This window comes from Lissotriton vulgaris, chromosome 6 (genome assembly GCF_964263255.1).
Source record: "Lissotriton vulgaris chromosome 6, aLisVul1.2, whole genome shotgun sequence".
Taxonomy (NCBI): domain Eukaryota; kingdom Metazoa; phylum Chordata; class Amphibia; order Caudata; family Salamandridae; genus Lissotriton; species Lissotriton vulgaris.
In genome coordinates this window covers 1,253,559,722-1,253,578,329 of record NC_141694.1, presented here as the reverse complement: position 1 = coordinate 1,253,578,329, position 18,608 = coordinate 1,253,559,722, and the positions used below count along the sequence as shown (strand labels likewise).

General features: G+C 46.9%; 1 protein-coding gene across 1 annotated transcript in view; it reads right to left on the bottom strand.

Annotated features, from left to right (window-relative positions):
* Positions 1–18,608, bottom strand: part of LOC147708713 (uncharacterized) — a 273,705-nt gene that overhangs the window by 122,180 nt on the left and 132,917 nt on the right. Inside the window, exons 15-16 of the mRNA XM_086925763.1 lie at positions 11,392–11,463; positions 9,455–9,544 (exon numbers count right to left, since the gene is read on the bottom strand). Of these exons, the coding sequence (XP_086781889.1) occupies positions 9,455–9,544; positions 11,392–11,463 (162 nt within the window). The remainder of the gene's footprint in view (positions 1–9,454; positions 9,545–11,391; positions 11,464–18,608) is intronic.

The following is an 18,608-nucleotide window of genomic DNA, read 5'->3' as shown; positions in this document are numbered from 1 at the left end:
GGCGATGCTACATCGGTGGAGAAAGATGCCCACAACTGGAAAATAAGTATGGCTTTTTAGTTAAAAAGAAATCAGGAGTTATATGTTTTCTACTTGTTTTCCTTCTGGGTTTCATTCTACTTTAATGTGTGCATGTGTGTGAGTGTGCATGCTTGTGTATGATTTTTTTTTGTGCAGATTAATCCTGCTTAATTACATTTGACTTTTTTGGGGCTCTTTTTAGGGAGATGAAAGAAACATGCTCCCTGAACATAAATTGGTTAAAAAAGTGTTCCTACAGCTAGTATGTATTGCATGGGGAAAAAAATCAATGTGTCGGAGGCACTGGTGTTGATGATTCTTGGCTACCAGTTACTTTCATTAGAGGATTCACATTGCCCACCCATGGTAAAATACTGGCCCTACCATAATGGCAATATTTCTTTGCAACTTGTAGTGGTCTATCCCCTAGTACTATAACTGCCCTGGGACAATGAATCTTGGAAATTCTTGGGCATCCGTGATGGTGCAAATCTCTAGCATAACAATAGTCTTAGAGAATGCTGGATATTCTTGACATATTGAGAAGTGCCATGGTCTGATGGGTCTGTGTTGGACTTGGCCTTTTTCCCCCAAACTTTTTCGCTTTTGACCCCCTTACCTAGGATGTCTCCCCCATGGGATTAAACCTGTATAGGCCATGAGTGGTGTGAGACCCCTTTTGAAAAATGTAATTACCTGACATAATGTGAGCACTTGTAAATATCCCCCATTTTGAAAACGCACCTGACTGAAATGTATTGCTTTTAAAATGGATGCCATGGCCATGGGTTTTGCCACTGGACTGACATAGGTCAGCGGTCTAGATAACATTACCCAGCAACCCCTAGCTTTTGGAGGGAAAGCCTGGCACCCAGGGTGCTCACCCCCTCCCCTAGAACCAGTTTAGGCTAGATGTGCCAACATTCTAGAAGGTCCTGGCACTGCCTGGGAGGAGGGTATAAATAGGGGAAAGTGTCACCAGAGGTTTAGTCAGCGCTGGGACAAGGAAGAGAGGGGACCTGCTGTGAGGTGCTACCGCCACATAGGCCTGTGAGCTGGGCCCTGCACCCCTATAAACCCCCCCTCTGCTGTCCCCATGGGCCCCTGACAAGGGAGGGCCCCTACCCAGGTCCCTGACACTGTGGGAACCGGGAGTTACGCCAGCGCTGCGATGAAGAAGCGCCCAGGAGGTGAGAAATAGGATTGTCCACTCCCCCTGCTGAAGCTGTGACCCTGTGGAAGTACTGGGTCGTGAGGAGCTGCCTGAAGGAACTGTTGCCCTTGTGAGGTACTGCCCGGCAAGCGCTATTCTGAGGAGGAGTGTGCCCTCGAGGAACTGTGTCTATTAGACTGCCCCTGGACTGCCTATCAAGCGCCATCTGGGGAAGAGTAGGCTCCTAGGAACTGTCACCCCCCTTGTAGGCACTGCCTGTCAAGCGCTATAATTGAGAAGCGCTAGGAACTCGAACTGTGCCCTGCATAGCGCTGTGTGGTGAAGCGCTGAAGAGCAGTGCGCTGTAAATAGCGCCATCTGCTGAGGAGAATCGCGCTGTGTGGGCTGAGGAAACTGTGAGGAGAAACAGCGCTGAGGAGCCTACCCTCGTGTCAGCGCGCTGTCTGCCTTATTATTAATTAATTACAAGGGAACCTACCCCTTATCGCCGCTGGGATTCACCGCCGCGGTCCGGCGTGGGTGGGACCCCCCCCCCACTGCTGAGGGTCTCGTTGCGGCGGCCCCCGGTGCCAGGAGAGGGCCGCCGAAGTGGAGTGAGGGCCGCGCTGGGCCCTGAAGCCGCCGTCTACCTCGTCACGTGACGGGGGCCTGACCGCGTCATCGGCCCGCCCCCGCCACGCACTGATTGGCCTGCGCGGCCGTGACCCCTGAAGGCCGCGCAGGGATTGGTTATCGGCCGAGAAGGCCGGGAGAAGGGAAATCGAAGCCCCGGGTCCCCGTGAGGTAGGAGGGGGACCCGGGTGAAGCTCCGTTGCGGGGCCCCCGTGACGAGGAGGGAACCCCGAGTGAAGCGACCGTTGCGGGAGGCTACCCCGCTGGTCTGTGCCCCACGCGAGGGGCCGGTGGGGAAGGCGGGGCCGGGGCACGCTGTCGGTGCCGGCCCGCCAGAGCGAGGAGAGCGTCGCCAAGCCCTAGGTCCCCGTGAGGCAAGGGGACCCAGGTGAAGTGTTGGTGCGGGGCCCCCGTGCCGAGGAGGGAGCCCCGAATTGGAACGACCGAAGCGGGAGGCCACCCCGCCGGTCTGTGGTCCTCAGTGAGGGGCCGGGGCACATTGTCGGTGCCAGCCCCGCCCCCTCCAACGAAGCCGTCTGCAGGAGCCTTGAAACGTGGGAGGAAAGCCAGGCAGGCTTCCCCCACGGGTGCCCAGACACCGTGTTGAAGCCCCAGGCCCCTCTGAGAGAAGGAGGCCCGGGTGAGGAGAGAGTGGCCGTCCAGAGGCCGTTTTGGAACCCCTGGGCCTCGAGGCATATTGTCGGTGCCTGGTCCCCCCCTGCAGAGGAGACCCCAAAGGACGCCCCGCAGAACCTATTGAGCCTGGTGAGTGGGGTTTGGATTAAACTGTGTGGAGGTCGGGGCACAGGGTCGGTGCTCGCCCCAGGACTTGTGCTAGCCCCTGGAAACTGTACTGATCTTCATTGGCCCTATTGATCTCCTTTTTAAGCCTCTAGGCTGGGCTGGGACATTACTGAAACCTCCCCGGGATTGGTAGAGGGACAAGTTAACCCCTAGCTAGGTGTCAGGCCCTGCAGAGTGAAGGGCTGGGTAACTCAGCCTGGTTGTTAATGGCTTGTTGACCCCTGTGCCCTGCAATGGTTATTTGCCATGTTCATTTCTGATCAGGATGCTGGTTGCCTAGGGTAACGCAGCGTTTCATGTTACCTGTCCAGGTGTGATGCGCCACTGCGCCTAGTGTTATGGTCTGCTGATTACCCTGCTAAGGTGGTTATGCAAATGTTATGCCTACACTAAGGTTATTGAGGCCTAGGTACACTGTGGTTTTACACCTGATGGGTGATCGTATGCTTTTGCGCCCTGTTAGTGCCGTGGTGCCCCTATGCTGGCCTGAAGAGTTATTCCAGGCCCCTGTTATGCCCCTGGTTAATGAGCCTGCCGTACTGATTTCTTACAGGTGCTCCTGACTAGTATGTGCTGTAATGCTTTGTTGTTGTTTTTCCCTTACAGGGGTGGGGTTGGCGTTGTCACGCATGAGGTGTAGTTATGCTAATATGCAACTTACAATTTCAGCCAACCTCTCAAGGATGAAGGCCTGAGTTGGCCCCGCCAGATTGGCCCCAGGTCTAATGTTCATTTAACCAACCATTTTTATTACAGCATGGACTTTGGACTCAACCCTTTTTGTCCCATGTAAATAAATCCCCAGGATGTACTTGGCTCTGGCGCCAGTTGGCGCCTTGTTGTGATTACCAGTGTATTTTTCCTTTTTGCCTTGCAGGTTGGAGATACTAAACTGCTTAATTTTCCAACTCAAATTGGTGTCCTGCCTCTTTTGTAGTGTGCCTGGTGTGTTGACTGAGGGTACTGCGTGAATGCTTCACATGTCCTCGAAGTTTGGCCTGCCCGCTTGATGCCATGCTACCCCCTTTGAGACTTGGGCAACCCCCATTTCCAACAGTCTGCCATAGAAAATGGAACTAGAATGTGACTGAGAGGGATTGGCTAAACATGTTCTTTAGTATGTTCTGAAAAATGTCTATTTTATATTTGTTATGATGTCTATTATGTAGATGTTAAAGGTAGGAGTAGGACTTTCCAGGAATTGCCATGTGGTAAGAGTATCCTAGAGGGTATGGATATTACCAGGACAAACGAGGAATTCCATTTGTCCCCTTATATGTGGTGTCACTAGGGACAGGTACGTTTAAAACGGCCAACATAAAGTTCAAGGCCAAACAGAATTCTTAGAAGCTTATCGAATTTAACACAAATTTATATTGGGTGGGGCACTGCTGCAGGTGATATGAAAATATCGACTTTGTTGAAAAATTAAGCAATCAAGCCAAATGTTATGTTTCAGGTAAAAGTATTGCAAGGTAACTGAAAAAATGTTGTTTGAAAAATGTGTACCAAGATAAGTGCAAAAAGAACAATTGATGGACAGAATGCAGAACAATGTCATACATTAACCCCAGTACAGAGATCTGGGCCTGAATCCATCGTTTTTTTGCTCACCATGCCATTCCCGTTTGGACCCAGCCATATGCAAATCAGTCATGCACCTTGTGCCCAATGGGAACAGGCCAGCCCGAATTGCCAGCCCAGGTCCTCCCTGGACTGGAAACAAGCATCCTATGACCAGTTTTGGGTTTTCAGCCAGGATAGCTTGACTCCAAGGGCACAGAGAGCACGGGACTCAGGTCTGAGCATACCCGACCCGTGACAAATGCAAAAAGAACAATTGATGGACAGAATGCAGAACAATGTCATACATTCAGGCCAGTACAGACATCTGGGCCTAAATTCGTTGTTTTTTTGCTCACCATGCCATTCCAGTTTGGACCCAGCCATATGCAAATCAGTCCTGACCCTGTGCCCAATGGGAACAGTCCAGCCTGAACTGCCAGGCTTGGTTCACACTGGACTGGGAACAAGCAACCTACGACCGGTTTCGGGATTTCAGCCCTCATCACCCAGGATAGCTTGACTGCAGAGGCATGTAGAGCAAGGGCCTCACGTCTGAGCATACCTGTCCCTCTCGGGGGGACAAATGCAAAAAGAACAATTGATGGACAGAACACAGAACAATGTCATACATTCACCCAAGTACAGAGATCTGGACCTAAATCCATAGTTTTTGTACTCACCATGCCAATTCAGGCACAGGGTCAAGACTAATTTGCAAATGGCCAGGTCTAAACTGGGGTGGCATAGTGAACAAAAGAATGTTGGATTTAACCCAGATCTCTTGACTGGGGGGAATGTTTTGATTTGTTCTGCATTCCATCCATCAATTGTGTGTCTTTTACTTTCTCACCCAAAGTGCTTCAGGTATGCCCGGACGTGAGTCCTGGGCTCACTGTGCCACTGGAATCAAGCTACCCTGTCTGAAGAGGGGTGAAACCCCTAAACCAGTCCTAGGATGCTTGTTTCCGGTCCAGGGAGGACCTGGCTTGGCAGTTCGGGCTGGACTGTTCCCATGAGGCACAGGGTCAAGACTGATTTGCATTTAGCCAGCTATAAACTTGGTTGGCACGGTGTGCAAAAGAATGATGGATTTAACCCAGATCTCTTGACTGGGGGTGAATGTTTTGATTTGTTCTGCATTCCGTCTATCAATTATGTGTATTTTGCTTTCTCACCCAAAGTGCGCCAGGTATGCCCAGATGTGAATCCTGGGCTCACTGTGCCACTGGAATCAAGCTACCCTGGCTGAAGAGGGGTGAAACCCCAAAACCAGTCCTAGGATGCTTGTTTCCGGTCCAGGGAGGACCTGGCTTGGCAGTTCGGGCTGGACTGTTCCCATGAGGCACAGGGTCAAGACTGATTTGCATATGGCCAGCTATAAACTGGGTTGGCATGGTGTGCAAAAGAATGATGGATTTAACCCAGATCTCTTGACTGGGGGTGAATGTTTTGATTTGTTCTGCAGTCCATCTATCAATTATGTGTCTTTTGCTTTCTCGTCCTTTTTACCCCAGGTATGCCCAGACATGTGTCCTGGGCTCACTGTGCCACTGGAATCAAGCTATCCTGGCTGAAGACGGGTGAAACCCGAAACCGGTCCTAGGATGCTTATTTCCGGGCCAGAGAGGACCTGGCTTGGCAGTTCGGGCTGGACTGTTCCAATGAGGCACAGGGTTAAGACTGATTTGCATACGGCCAGGTCTAAACTGGGATGGCATGGTGAGCAAAAGAATGATGGATTTAACCCAGTTCTCTTGACTGGGGCTGAATGTTTTGATTTGTTCTGCATTCTGTCTATCAATTGTGTGTCTTTTGCTTTCTCATCCTAAGTGCACCAGGTATGCCCAGATGTGCGTCCTGGGCTCACTGTGCCATTGGAATCAAGCTATCCTGGCTGAAGAGGGGGAAACCCCGAAACCGGTCCTAGGATGCTTGTTTCTGGTCCAGTGAGGACCTGGCTTGGCAGTTCGGGGTAGACTGTTCCCATGAGGCACATGGTCAAGACTGATTTGCATATGGCCAGGTTTAAACTGGGGTGGAATGGTGAGCAAAAGAATGATGGATTTAACCCAGATCTCTTGACTGGGGGTGAGTGTTTTGATTTGTTCTGCACTCCGTCCATCAATTGTGTGTCTTTTGCTTTCTCGCCCTAAGATAAGTGAGCATGAAGAGCAATGAGTGACTCTTGGTCAAGGCATTATTAGAAAGACAAGGAATAGGGCAATCTTTGGTGTCATGCTGAATAACTACACTAGAGACCATTTCGACATTGCTAGCATGGAAAGACAAGGGAAACATTCAATACAAGGTTCCAACTCACTTACTAGCATCCCTTATCACCTACCATTTCTCTTCCAGCATTATGATGAAGGGGCGTAACCTTTTGGGTGCTCCAATGTGCCATTACACCTGTGGTAGGCCAAATGGGTAGCTGGGAAACATATAAAAAAAAGGCATCAGGCAAAAAGACTTCAGAAGCTGACTGCACTAAACATTATTACAACCCCTCTCCTCTCAGATCAGTCTACAGACCCAACTCTCAGATAGGTGGAAAGATAATTACAGGACGTTAGAAAAACTGAATTGTTTTTACCTGTAATGTGATTTGTCTAGAAAAGGCGTTTTTTTCATTTCTTGTTGTTTGAATATGCACAAATGTCTGGAGAAAACTACAGCCTATCACTTGCTCGCTCAAGATATATCCAAATGTATCTCAAACATTTATCTCAATCTCTATCTCTCTCTCTCTCTCTCTCTCTCTCTATATATATATATATATATATATATATATATATATATATATATATTATATATATATAAATATATGTATATATGTTCATATACACGCACACACATGTATAGCACACAATGCAGTCACAATTATGTAGTTACAAAATGGAGCAGTTTAGGCAAATGCTCCATTGAAAAATCTTTTTTAGATTCCACCAAGACCTTGGACCCTGCAACAAATTTGGCATGATAATTTCCACCATGCCAAACTGTGTACAGTTCTGTACAGGACAAAAAAAGTTAAGAGGAGAGTTGAAAAAGGTAAATATTCTAAATCCAATAAATGTCATTGCTAGCTGACCCTTTGAGAGAACAGCTTGGACAATCCCTTACTCGTATAAGAAGAATGTGTTTTCTAAAATTCCATATTCAGCATAATCAAGCATTACTTTTTATTTCACTGCAGGCAACTAAACGGTATGATCCAATATTTTACTTACTATTGCCAATACCATTTGTCTGTTTGAAATCAATCTTTTCAAGTTTATTACCCCAAAGTAAGTATGTAAAATAAGAAAATACATAAAAGGTAACCTGTAATATGGTCCACTGGCTATAGAGGAGTTCTGGTGACGTCATATACGAAGAAGGGAGGGAGGGCAAATGCTCTGCAAACACCAAACAATGAGTTTGAGTCTGAAATTGGATTGCCACTCCCCACTGGACTGGAAAATATGGTGTCCCTGTTATGTCAAAAGTGCTGTCACTATTTACAAAAAAACAAAAAGGGAATACTTTTATTTTGTAATGGATTGTGAACAGTCGATTTAGGTTTAGGGGATTTTGAAAGCGCATAGCTACCCTTGGGCATCCCAGCGCTGAGGTGCGATAGTACAGCCAGTTGTTTGCGCATGAATTTAGGGGAAAAGCCATGTTTTGAGTCTTTTTTTGAAGGACGCTTTGTTTTAAATCAGTCGGAGTTTCGGATCCATACTGTTCCACAGTTTAGGTACCAGGTGGGCGAAAGGCATTCCACCCCACCTGGCTCTCTTGAAGCTGGTGGGATTCATGAGAAAGTTAGAGCTTGACCTGAGGTGGCGAAGGGGAGAATAATGTGAGACCAACTTTTGTATCAAGGTGGGGCATCTCCCATACATGGCTCTGTGAGCCAAGCTTATGGACTTAAATTTGATCCTGGCTTGGACCGGGAGCCAATGAAGCTCCCTCAAGGAGGATCTGGCTGATTGATGTCTGGCTATATTCAACAGCAGCCATGCAGCTGCATTCTGTACGACTTGGAGTCTGTTCGTAACGTATTTAAGAGAGCCAACTGTCAGATGAGGTCTTAGGCACTTGTAAATGGTGATGTGGATATACACGGTCTGCAGATCTAGCCAATAACCTTGAAAAGTGGTTGTGATTTGAAAAATATGTTTACTCTGTGTAGGTGCAGAAAAGGGATGTGAAGGGAGTGTGGGGTAGTTTGGAGGAGTGAAAGAAAGGATGAGAGATAGACTGCTTTGCAAATTGTGCATTGTAAATATTCATATATGTAAAGAATAATTGGTGGCCTTTATTAATCCTTGCAAAAACAGAGTTAATTTGGCATTGATGATAAACTTAAAGAAACAGTCATTTCAAAACCCAGAGGCCAACATGATTAGGATGCTGTAAAGAAGAGATTAACGGTTTTGCTTTGGATGGGGGCAGAGTGCAAGGGATGAGATTGGCTTTGTAGACCATTCACCATTGCTAGAAGCCAACTAGATAAAATGTGCTGGGACAAAGACAATACTAAAAAACATGGTGCCTTTGAAATCATCTGTCACTTACCCTTTCACCAGTGTAAAGTATTAAGCTGTTGTTCAGCCTCATCATTGCTTCTGTGGTGGGCCAACGTGGCTGTTGAAGAGGTAAGAAATAGCATGAGGCAAAAAATACTCCAAAACCCACTTCCATTATCCACACAACACCATTTTAAAAACCCTCATCAAAGTGTTTAGCACCACCCACATTTAAGAAGGTGAGTTTATCTACCTGATGCAATCTCATAAATTGCATGAAAAGCATGTAAATGTAGAAATATGGATGTGGTTAAAACTAGCGAGCCAAAAAATATCCAATGTGTCTGAAGATCTATACCTGTTGAATTTAATTAAACTTTATTTTTAGGGTGTGTAGGTGAGGGAGGAAGTGCCAGAGAATGAAATGGGGAAGCTAAAAGTAGAGTGATGTCTAATCCAGACATATGGGGAACGAAGAGGAAAGGGGAAAGAATTTGCCAGAAAAGTGGCATAGTGGAATAGTGAAGTGGGCTTAATGACAGTGCAACAAGTGAAGATAGTCTAAGGTTTAGAGGTATTATTGTTTGGTGAGAATGCTAGGAACAGCTTTGTTTAGAAGAAGGTCAAGTTAGTTATGGATTGGGAGTAGGGTGTGTGAAATAACATTTATAGTGGATCCATTGTTAAAGAACATGCATGGAGGGCAAATGAAACACCCAAATACCTGGCTCCTATTCCTCCATTAAAATAATTTTTCACTTACCCATACTCTTCCAGCAATATGAAGTGGGATGCGCAGAATCAATGGAAAATTCCTCTGTCCCATGCGGTGTCTTGAAAGGCATACAGGAAGCTGTAAAGAAACCAAAAAGGACTTCAGCAAAGATTACGGCCAACTCCAGCCTCCACTAATGAGGCTCACGTTCCTTCTCAGCCTACTACTTTGTATTTGAGGATATCAAAATAATAATATTTTCCTACCATTTTATAACAGAAACATGCTTGAATATATATATAGTATGTGTATATCATCAAGTTATACACACACACACATACACACATATATATGTATATATACATTTATATATAGAAATATTTTGAAATATATGTATTTATGCCTTGGTACATGCGGATGCAGCGGCTAGCCAAATATTCACTCAGTATGGCCCTTTCTTTTGAGTTGTGTATCCTTCTGTTCAAAAGACATTTTTTGAAAACGTCCCTGGGAAATAATGAAGTCCACATAAACGTTTTTAGTTTTGCAGATTTTGATGAGTCGACATCGCGTCGGGGGAACGTCAGAGGTAGTGAGCTACAGAAGCTCACTGAATCCCATGTCAGGTGTTCTCTTGCACCTGAATGTGTATTCAGAATTTGTGAAGTTAAAACAGTTACTAAAGTCCTCTGAATATGATAATGTAAGAGTTTTCAAAAGTCCACAGACTAGATATACACTGCATGGTGTGTGCATGTGTTTTTTTTTCCCTAAGATGTCTCTAGCATTCCTCTAAGACCTTGGTAGACCAGCAACATCTTATGAAGCTTGCTGGATTCCACAAGCTCCTTGAGTGACTGGGCCTAAGTCAGCAGAGATGGAGGAGGCTTCTTATGTACCAAGGAATAGTTACTATGCATTAAAAGTTACTCTAGCAGAGTGGTTCCATTTATTATGGCAGCTTTGGGTGCTCAGCTTCAACAATGCAATCTTGATTCTCGACCTTCCTACCAATCGAGTCTGTGACACATTTCAGGTCTGTCAATACCATGTCCTGGTCTTATCATTAAGGAGTACAAAGATTAAAGTGAAGTCAGTAGATCATGGTAAGAGTGAGGAAAGAGTTTGGTGGCTCTGGCAGAGGGTATCGAATTAACTGCAGATATTTCTGAAAAAGTTGTATTCCAAATCTTGTATCATAAAAGGCATCATAATTCTCCTAGACTTCTTTTTAAAATACATGTAAAGGACACCATGCTTCTACTTGTGAATGACATTAAGATGGGTGCTACCATTAAATATGCATTTACAAAACCGGGGAAAGTCTTATTTACTTTTGCACAGTTGAAGTTTGTACAAGCCATCAGTCTGGGTCTACTTCATTAAGAGAAAGTTTGCTTTCAGGTGGTGATGAGATAAACAGTTTCAAAGGTTTGCGTGGAATTTATAATTTATCCAGAAGATCCTGGTGTCTTTTATATTTAGAGTTTGAATGGCTAGTTCAGCTGGTAATGTTGGAATCAAAAAAGAAAGAAACAGCACTGATTCACATAAAATCTTCCTCATACATTTTGGCTATGTGTATATGGTAGTATTGTATAAACTACGCTGTCTTGAGAAACATACATTGTAAACAGTCATCTATTTAAAGAATAAATGCGTAGCCTTTATTAACCTTGATGAAACAGCATTCATTTGAAGTCAACAAACCTTCGGAAACATTATTGTCAAAACTCAAAGAACATAATAATGTAATCACTGTTGGGTAAAATCCTTTGAAGGGTGAGGCAGTAAGATAAGACAATGTATGATAGAGCAGATTGTTTAGCCAGTTATAGAGAGGGACAGGTGGCAAGAAATGACTGTTTTTTTTACTACGTATTCATAGAAACCAAAAAATAAAATGTTCTGAGGCAAAGGAAATACTCAAAAACATGGTGAAGGAAATGTCTAAACACATTGTGGCCTTTGGTGCCCCGTCTTACCCTTTCGCCAGAATAAGGTAGGAGGCTTCGGCTCCCTCTAATTATTGTGTCTGCCGGGAACCACTGTGGCTGCTGTAAAGGTAAAAATTGCTTTAGGCAAAACATACTTTAAGGCCAACTTTCACTTTCCACACCAAACTCCACCTCCATGACTACAATGAAAGACTCTCATCAAACTTTTCATTGGCACCGAGGTTTAAGTAGGACCATGATCACACACAGTTTGTTGCCAGCAACCTTGTTTCTAGTAAATCATGCGAAGTAGGAGATGACAATATTATTTTGCTGTAAAGTCATATCTTTAGCCATGGTACCCTTAAGGGTTTAAAGGCTTTAAAGATATGTGTCAGAGCAGTGTATTTGGCTAGTTTGCCTATAAACATTCCATGAGTATAAATAGACTGCATGAAGCATTTTTCTGGCAGACAAATAATACACGCAAATATGTTTAAAGAGAAAACAGCAAGGATGCATGTTCACCTTGTTAGGATGTAAGGGAGTGGACAAGTTCATAGCCAATGGAAAGAGGTGAATCTTAGTAAAATATACTAATTCAAAACAACAAACGTAAACTCATAAGATTAATGAAAGTTACATAATTTTGCAGAGAAAGGTGAGGATTATCGTTACATGTGCAAGTGATGTTTTCCTAAACATCAGCCTGCCTATGCAGTCTGTGCTATTTATTGGTACTACACTGATACATCCTTATTATTTTGTGTAATTGCACTCTGATCTCACTGCCCATAGGCATGTGTTCACTAATGATGAAGAGTGTCCTGAGAGTTCTCATCTAGAGCTGATTGTAAGGTATTATCCACTATTGCCAACTGCAAAGTGTGTTATGATTAGTTAATACCATGTGCTGAGAGCATAACCCATTAATTGACTACCATGTATGTGAGTGGACATGACAAGAAGAACAGGCAATTAAGAGCTTTTACTACTGAGCATGTGGAGAATACATCTATGAACACCCCTATAGGAAGGCCAAAAAAGCCAATTGCACCTGCTGGCTTCCAGACCTTCATTGAACCTGGAACACAGGTAAATAAGAATACTTAGTGTGATCATTCTACTGCCTTGGACTAGCTGAGCCAGTTTCACGATTCCAGAGATCATTCTAATAAGTATAATAATCAAAAAATGGCCATACTTTGGAACAATATCTGAATATGAAAATCTTGAGCATTTGATACCACACATAGAAAATGTATTTTTGGTAAGTTTAATATCTATGAACTCTCTTTCACTGATTATACTAAGGAATAAAAACAACCAACATTCATACAGGGTGCACAAAAAGCTCTACTTCTATGTTCCTTTAATTAGCTAGAAATAGATTCCCTTCAAATGTGTTGCCATGAACAACAATCATTCACTCAATTCTGCCTCTCAGCATCAATCAATCAGTAGATTTGTATAGCACTTCATGTCACACGTGAAGGTTTACAGGCGATGGCAGAGTCCAGTTGATAAGCCTAACATCTAAGTCTTCCGGGACTTTCAGAACTCTGGAAGAGATGGGGGTGTACGGAGATAAAGGGGTAGCTCATTCCATGTTTTTGTTGCTAGGTAGAAGGAACGATCTCTGCATCTGCTATGTCAGATGCGGGGGTGAAGGTTAGAGACGGAAGTGGAGCAGAGATGTATGGTGGGCTGATGCAAGTGCAGTCGATGGTTAAAGTAGGAGGTCCGCAGTTATGTAGGACCTTGTATGCGTGGGCCAGGAGCTTTTCTGTACAGGGAGACACATTCATTTCCCTGAGGTAGGGGGTGATGTGAATTAGTCTAGGGAGTTCCAGGGCGAGTCTGACTGCTGTGTTCTGTATTGTCTGTAGTCGGTTCGTAGGCTTGGTCAGTGGGGGTCTGAGTTAAGAGGGCCGCCAAGATGCGTCCAAGGGAGAGCTTTTGTTTCTGAAGTGCAGTACCTCTGTCTTGTCTGGGTTAAGTTTCAGGCAGTTGTCCCTCATCCAGTTGGCAATGTCTGTAATGCAGATGATTTTCTTTGGTTCGAAGTGAGGTTAGACTGACTTTTTGCATTCTTCTGGTGAGGAGAGGCGATCCATCTGAGAGCAGCTCCTTGGATGCGTCTGTTGTGCAGCCTTGTGATGAATGTGGGGTGGCAGCCGTATCATAGGCTGCCAAGAGGTCTATGAGAATCAGAGCCACAGTCTCTCCGCAGTCGTGTAGGTCTTAGATGTCATCGGTACCTGCCATGATGACTGTCTTTGTGTTGTGGTTGCTGCGGAATCCAGATTGAGAGGAATCGAGTAGTTCTGTTCCAGTTGTAAGGAGAGTTATTGGTTGATTACTTTTTCTAATACTTTGGCAGGGAATGGGAGCAGGGAGATCGGTTGTCAGTTCTGGAATTCACTGGGATCTGCTAATGGTTTCTTTAGTAGGGGATTGACTTTTGCCTGTTTCCAGTCTTTGAGGCAGGTGGCTGTTGCTATTGAGATGTTGAACAAGGCAATGAGAAGGTGGCTGATTTTATTACAAGACCGGATGCTACCATTTACAATAACCTTTTTTGGCAGCCCCAACATTCAGCCCTTTAAAGAACAATAATACATCATAAAGCAATAGAATGTCCAGACAATATGCATGTCCAGAGTCATCATCCTCTTTTATTTGCTCCTTCATTACAGATAAGTACTCTGTGTTTTGTCCTTGGTAGGTCGCTCCCCACACTGCACAGCACTGCCTGTGTGCCCTTGCCTTAGCCCAGCTGCCGCTGTCTGGGATTCGAGGCCCTCCCTGCTCTTGCCCCTGTTTCTGGTATTTTTATTTTCATTGTAAATTGTATTATTTGTCAGCTCACTGTGTGTTTTTGCCCTTGTGCCCCCTTCCCAGCTGTGCCATTACTGTGTCCCTTTTCCTTTCGGTATCCCTGCTGTTCTGCCCCCCAGTTCCTGCCGCTGCGTCCCCTGCGCCCCCACTCCCCTGCTCTCCCATTCGCCCGCTCCCACCTCCCAGCTGCTCCTCCCTCCCACCTCTCCTTCCAAAGGCAAGCCCATCTGCACCCGTCCATGCCTGGACCGCGCTCAGCACCTGAACCCCTGGCCCCCGCGAGTCCCAACACCGATACGACGCCAACCCCATCCACGCACTCAACACCGGACAAGAACTCACATACTGCCTGGCCACCCCAAAGCGCATCCAAGGGCCCTTTTCCTGCCAGAACTGCAGCTTCACCAGCACACGACCCGCCAGCCCACCCACCAGGAAAGAACCCAACTACCTCAGATGCATTCTTCTCAACACTAGCTCCGCACGCAAACACGCCGTAGTACTCTGGGACCTTCTCTACTCAACCTCCCCAGACGTCACCTTCCTGACAGAGACCTGGCTGAACCCCTACTCTGCACCCGACATCGCTATAGCTATCCCGGACGGCTATAAAATTTCCCGCAGGGACCGCACCAACGGAGTAGGAGTAGTAATCGCCATTGTCCACAGGAACACCCTCAGAGCCTAGACCAGCACCGACGACACCCTCAACATCGCCGAACACCTACACTTCCAGATCCACACCGACCCCAACACCACCCTCAGAGGAACCCTCATCTACAGACCCCCTGGACCCCGACCACAGTTCAGCGACTCCATCTCCGACTTCATCAGCTCACACGCGCTCGCCTCCATAGACTACATCCTCCTTGAGGACCTGAACTTCTACCTCGAGAACAACGACAACAACTCCACCACCCTGATCGACAACCTAGCCAAACTCGGACTCAGACAACTCATCACTACACCCACTCACTCCGCCGGCCACACGCTTGACCCCATCTTCACCACAAGCCCCCACGTCTCCTTCAACCACACCACCGAACTCCACTGGACCGGCCATCACTGCATCCACTTAACCTTCCGGAAACCCACCATGCACCACCTCACCCAACTGATTCCTCGCCGCTGCTGGAACAAAGTCACCGAAGACCAGCTAACCACCACCCTTGCCCACAGCTTACCCACCGACCCCACCGACGCCGACATCGCCGCCCACATTCTCAGACAGTGGATCGACGACTGAGCCATCACCCTCGCCCCGGTCAAGAAATCCTCCAACAGTCACACCAGTAAGAAAGCAAGCTGGTTCACTGAAGACCTCCAGGCCTCCAAGCAAACCAGCCGAAAGCTGGAGAAGAAGTGGCTCCGTGAACGAACACCGGACAGCTACGCAGTCCACAAGAACGCCACCCGCAGACACCATCACCTCATCAGATCCGCCAAAAGGGCCTCCTTCAAAGACCACCTAGACAACAACAACAGACAACAGCAAGAGAGCCAGCTGGTTCACTGAAGACCTCCAGGCCTCCAAGCAAACCAGCCGAAAGTTGGAGAAAAAGTGGCTCCATGTACGAACACCGGACAGCTACGCAGTCCACAAGAACGCCACCCGCGGACACCATCACCTCATCAGATCCGCCAAAAGGGCCTCCTTCAAAGACCGCCTAGACAACAACGCACACAACAGCAAAGAGCTCTTCAACATCGTGAAGGAACTCTCCAACCCCAGCTCCAACACCAACACCAACGACATCCCACCTTCGCAAAACCTGTGCGACTCGCTCGCCACCTTCTTCCATCGCAAGATCGCAGACATCCACGACAGCTTCAATGCCATGACCGCCCCGACAACCACTGATACCGCCGCCCCCACGACCACAATTTGCACCAATTGCCTGCTCTCCTGGACAACATCAATGACAATGACACCATCAAGATCATGAACACTGTCCACTCCAGATCTCCGTCAGACCCATGCCCACACCACATCTTCAACAGAGCCAGCACCAACATCGCAACCCACCTCCGGAAAGCCATCAACATCTCCTTCGAGACAGCAACCATGGCCCTCATCTCCTGGACCTGTCAACCGCATTCGACACTGTCTGCCACTGCACACTACGAACATGCCTCCACGACGCCGGGATCCAAGAGAAGGCCCTGGACTGGACCACCTCCTTCCTATCCAGTAGAACACAGAGCGCCCCCCACACCTCCCTTCGGCTCCAAAGCCTCCGAGATCATCTGCGGCGTACCCCAGGGCTCATCCCCCTTCCCTACGCTGTTCAAAATCTACATGGCACCTCTAGCCCACGTCGTCCGACTGCACGACCTCCACATCATCTCCAACGACGACGACACCCAGCTGATCCTCTCTATCACCAAGGACCCCCACACCGCCAAAACCAACCTCCACGAAGGAATGAAGGCCGTTGCCGAATAGAGAAGGAACAGCCGACTGAAACTGAACTCGGACAAGACGTAGGTCCTCATCCTCGGATCCACCTCTTCAGCCTGGAACGGCTCCTGGTGGCCAACCGCATTGGGAACAGCTCCAACACCCACCGCCACGAACACAACACGGGGGTCATCCTCGACTCCACCCTCTCCATGACCAAGCAGATCAATGCTGTTTCTTCCTCCTGCTTCAACACCCTCTGCATGCTTTGCAAGGTCTACAAGTGAATCCCCACTGAATTGAGAAGAACGGTCACCCAGGCCCTCATCAGCAGCAGGTTGGACTACCGAAACGCCCTCTACGCAGGAGCCTCGGCCAGACTCCTGAAACGGCTCCAACGCATCCAGAAAGCCTCTGCACGCCTGGTCCTTGACATCACTCGCCACAGCCACGTCACATCCCACCTGAGAGACCTGCACTGGCTCCCTGTCAACAATAGGATAACCTTCAAGCTCCTCATCCACACACACAAGGCACTCCACAACACCAGACCAGAGTACCTCAACAGCCGACTCCGCTTCTACACCGCCAGCTCCTCTCCGCTGACCTCGCCCTCGCCACAGTCCCCCGCATCTGAAGAGCGACCTCAGGTGGCAAATCATTCACCCACCATGCCGACAAGACCTGGAACACACTACCCACTCTCCTACGGCAGACCCAAGACCTGCTAACCTTCAGAAGACTCCTCAAGATCTGGCTTTTCAAGCAGTAGCAGCATTTCCCTCCCCAGCGCCTTGAGACCCTCACAGGTAAGTAGTGCGCTTTACAAATACCATGATTGATTGATTGTTGCTATGTATTGATTGCTGTTAAAGATCATATCTAGTCTTTAGTCATAGCTTGGGACTGCCCTTCCAATTTATAGTTTAGCCTGGTAAGATTTTAGGGAACTTAGTTTAACCTCTGTGTAATATTGTGTCAATAGTTGTTTGACTTGTGTCAATTCCTGCTCGAAAGATCGCTGACCATTTGGCTGAGTATATTCGTCGTGTAACACGAGGGCCCAGCATGCATTATCCGGCCTCTTGGTCCCTGATCGGCTTCTTCGCCAATGGTCAGACTGCTTCTATTTCAGTGCCGGCTTTCGAGCTGTAACACCACTTGCTCCTCAGTGCGGTTAATGGCCCACAGCAATTCACACTGTCATTTTTCCCTGCTTTGGGAGGGGGGGCGATTGCAGAAGCTTCGGGTCTGAGATCAGGTAAGTATTTGAATGTAAAAGATGACTAGAAAACCTCAATTGGAGATTTCAGGCAGGTTGCCTGGCAGTGTTGGTGGAGGACAAGTGCAACTCTTACAACCTAAGATCTAAGCTATTCTGGACTGGAAGGGTCCAACAACCTAGAACAAAGTCAAGGCATTCCTTGGCTCGACTGTGTATCATAGGAGGTTTTTGAAAGGGTATGGATTCATTTTGGCACCACTCACAGAACTCGCCTTCTAGAAAATTCCCCAGAAAGTAAACTCAACAGTTATGTCAAAACGCTTTTGACACCCTGAAAGAGGCAATGTGCTCAGCACCAATTCTCAAAGCTCCAGACTACACCAAGCAGTTCATTGTGCAGACTGATGCCTCTGAGCTAGGGATAGGAGCAGTTCTATCCCAGACCAATGATGATGGCCAAGACCAGCCTGTTGCTTTTATTAGCAGGAGGTTACTCATCAAGGAGCAGCTTTGAAGTGTCATTGAGAGGGAGGCCTATGCTCTGGTTTAGTACCTAAAGAAGTTGAGACCATACCTGTTTGGATCTCACTACACAGTTCAAACTGACCACAGACCTCTCAAATGAATAATGCAAATGAAAGATGAGAATCCCAAACTTTTGAGGTGGTCCATCTTCCTACAGGGAACAGACTTTACAGTTGAACACTGACCTGGGACTGCCCATTCCAATGCAGATGGACTTTCCAGGTTCTTCCACTTATGAAATTAAAATAAAATTTATAAAGCGACACAATTTCC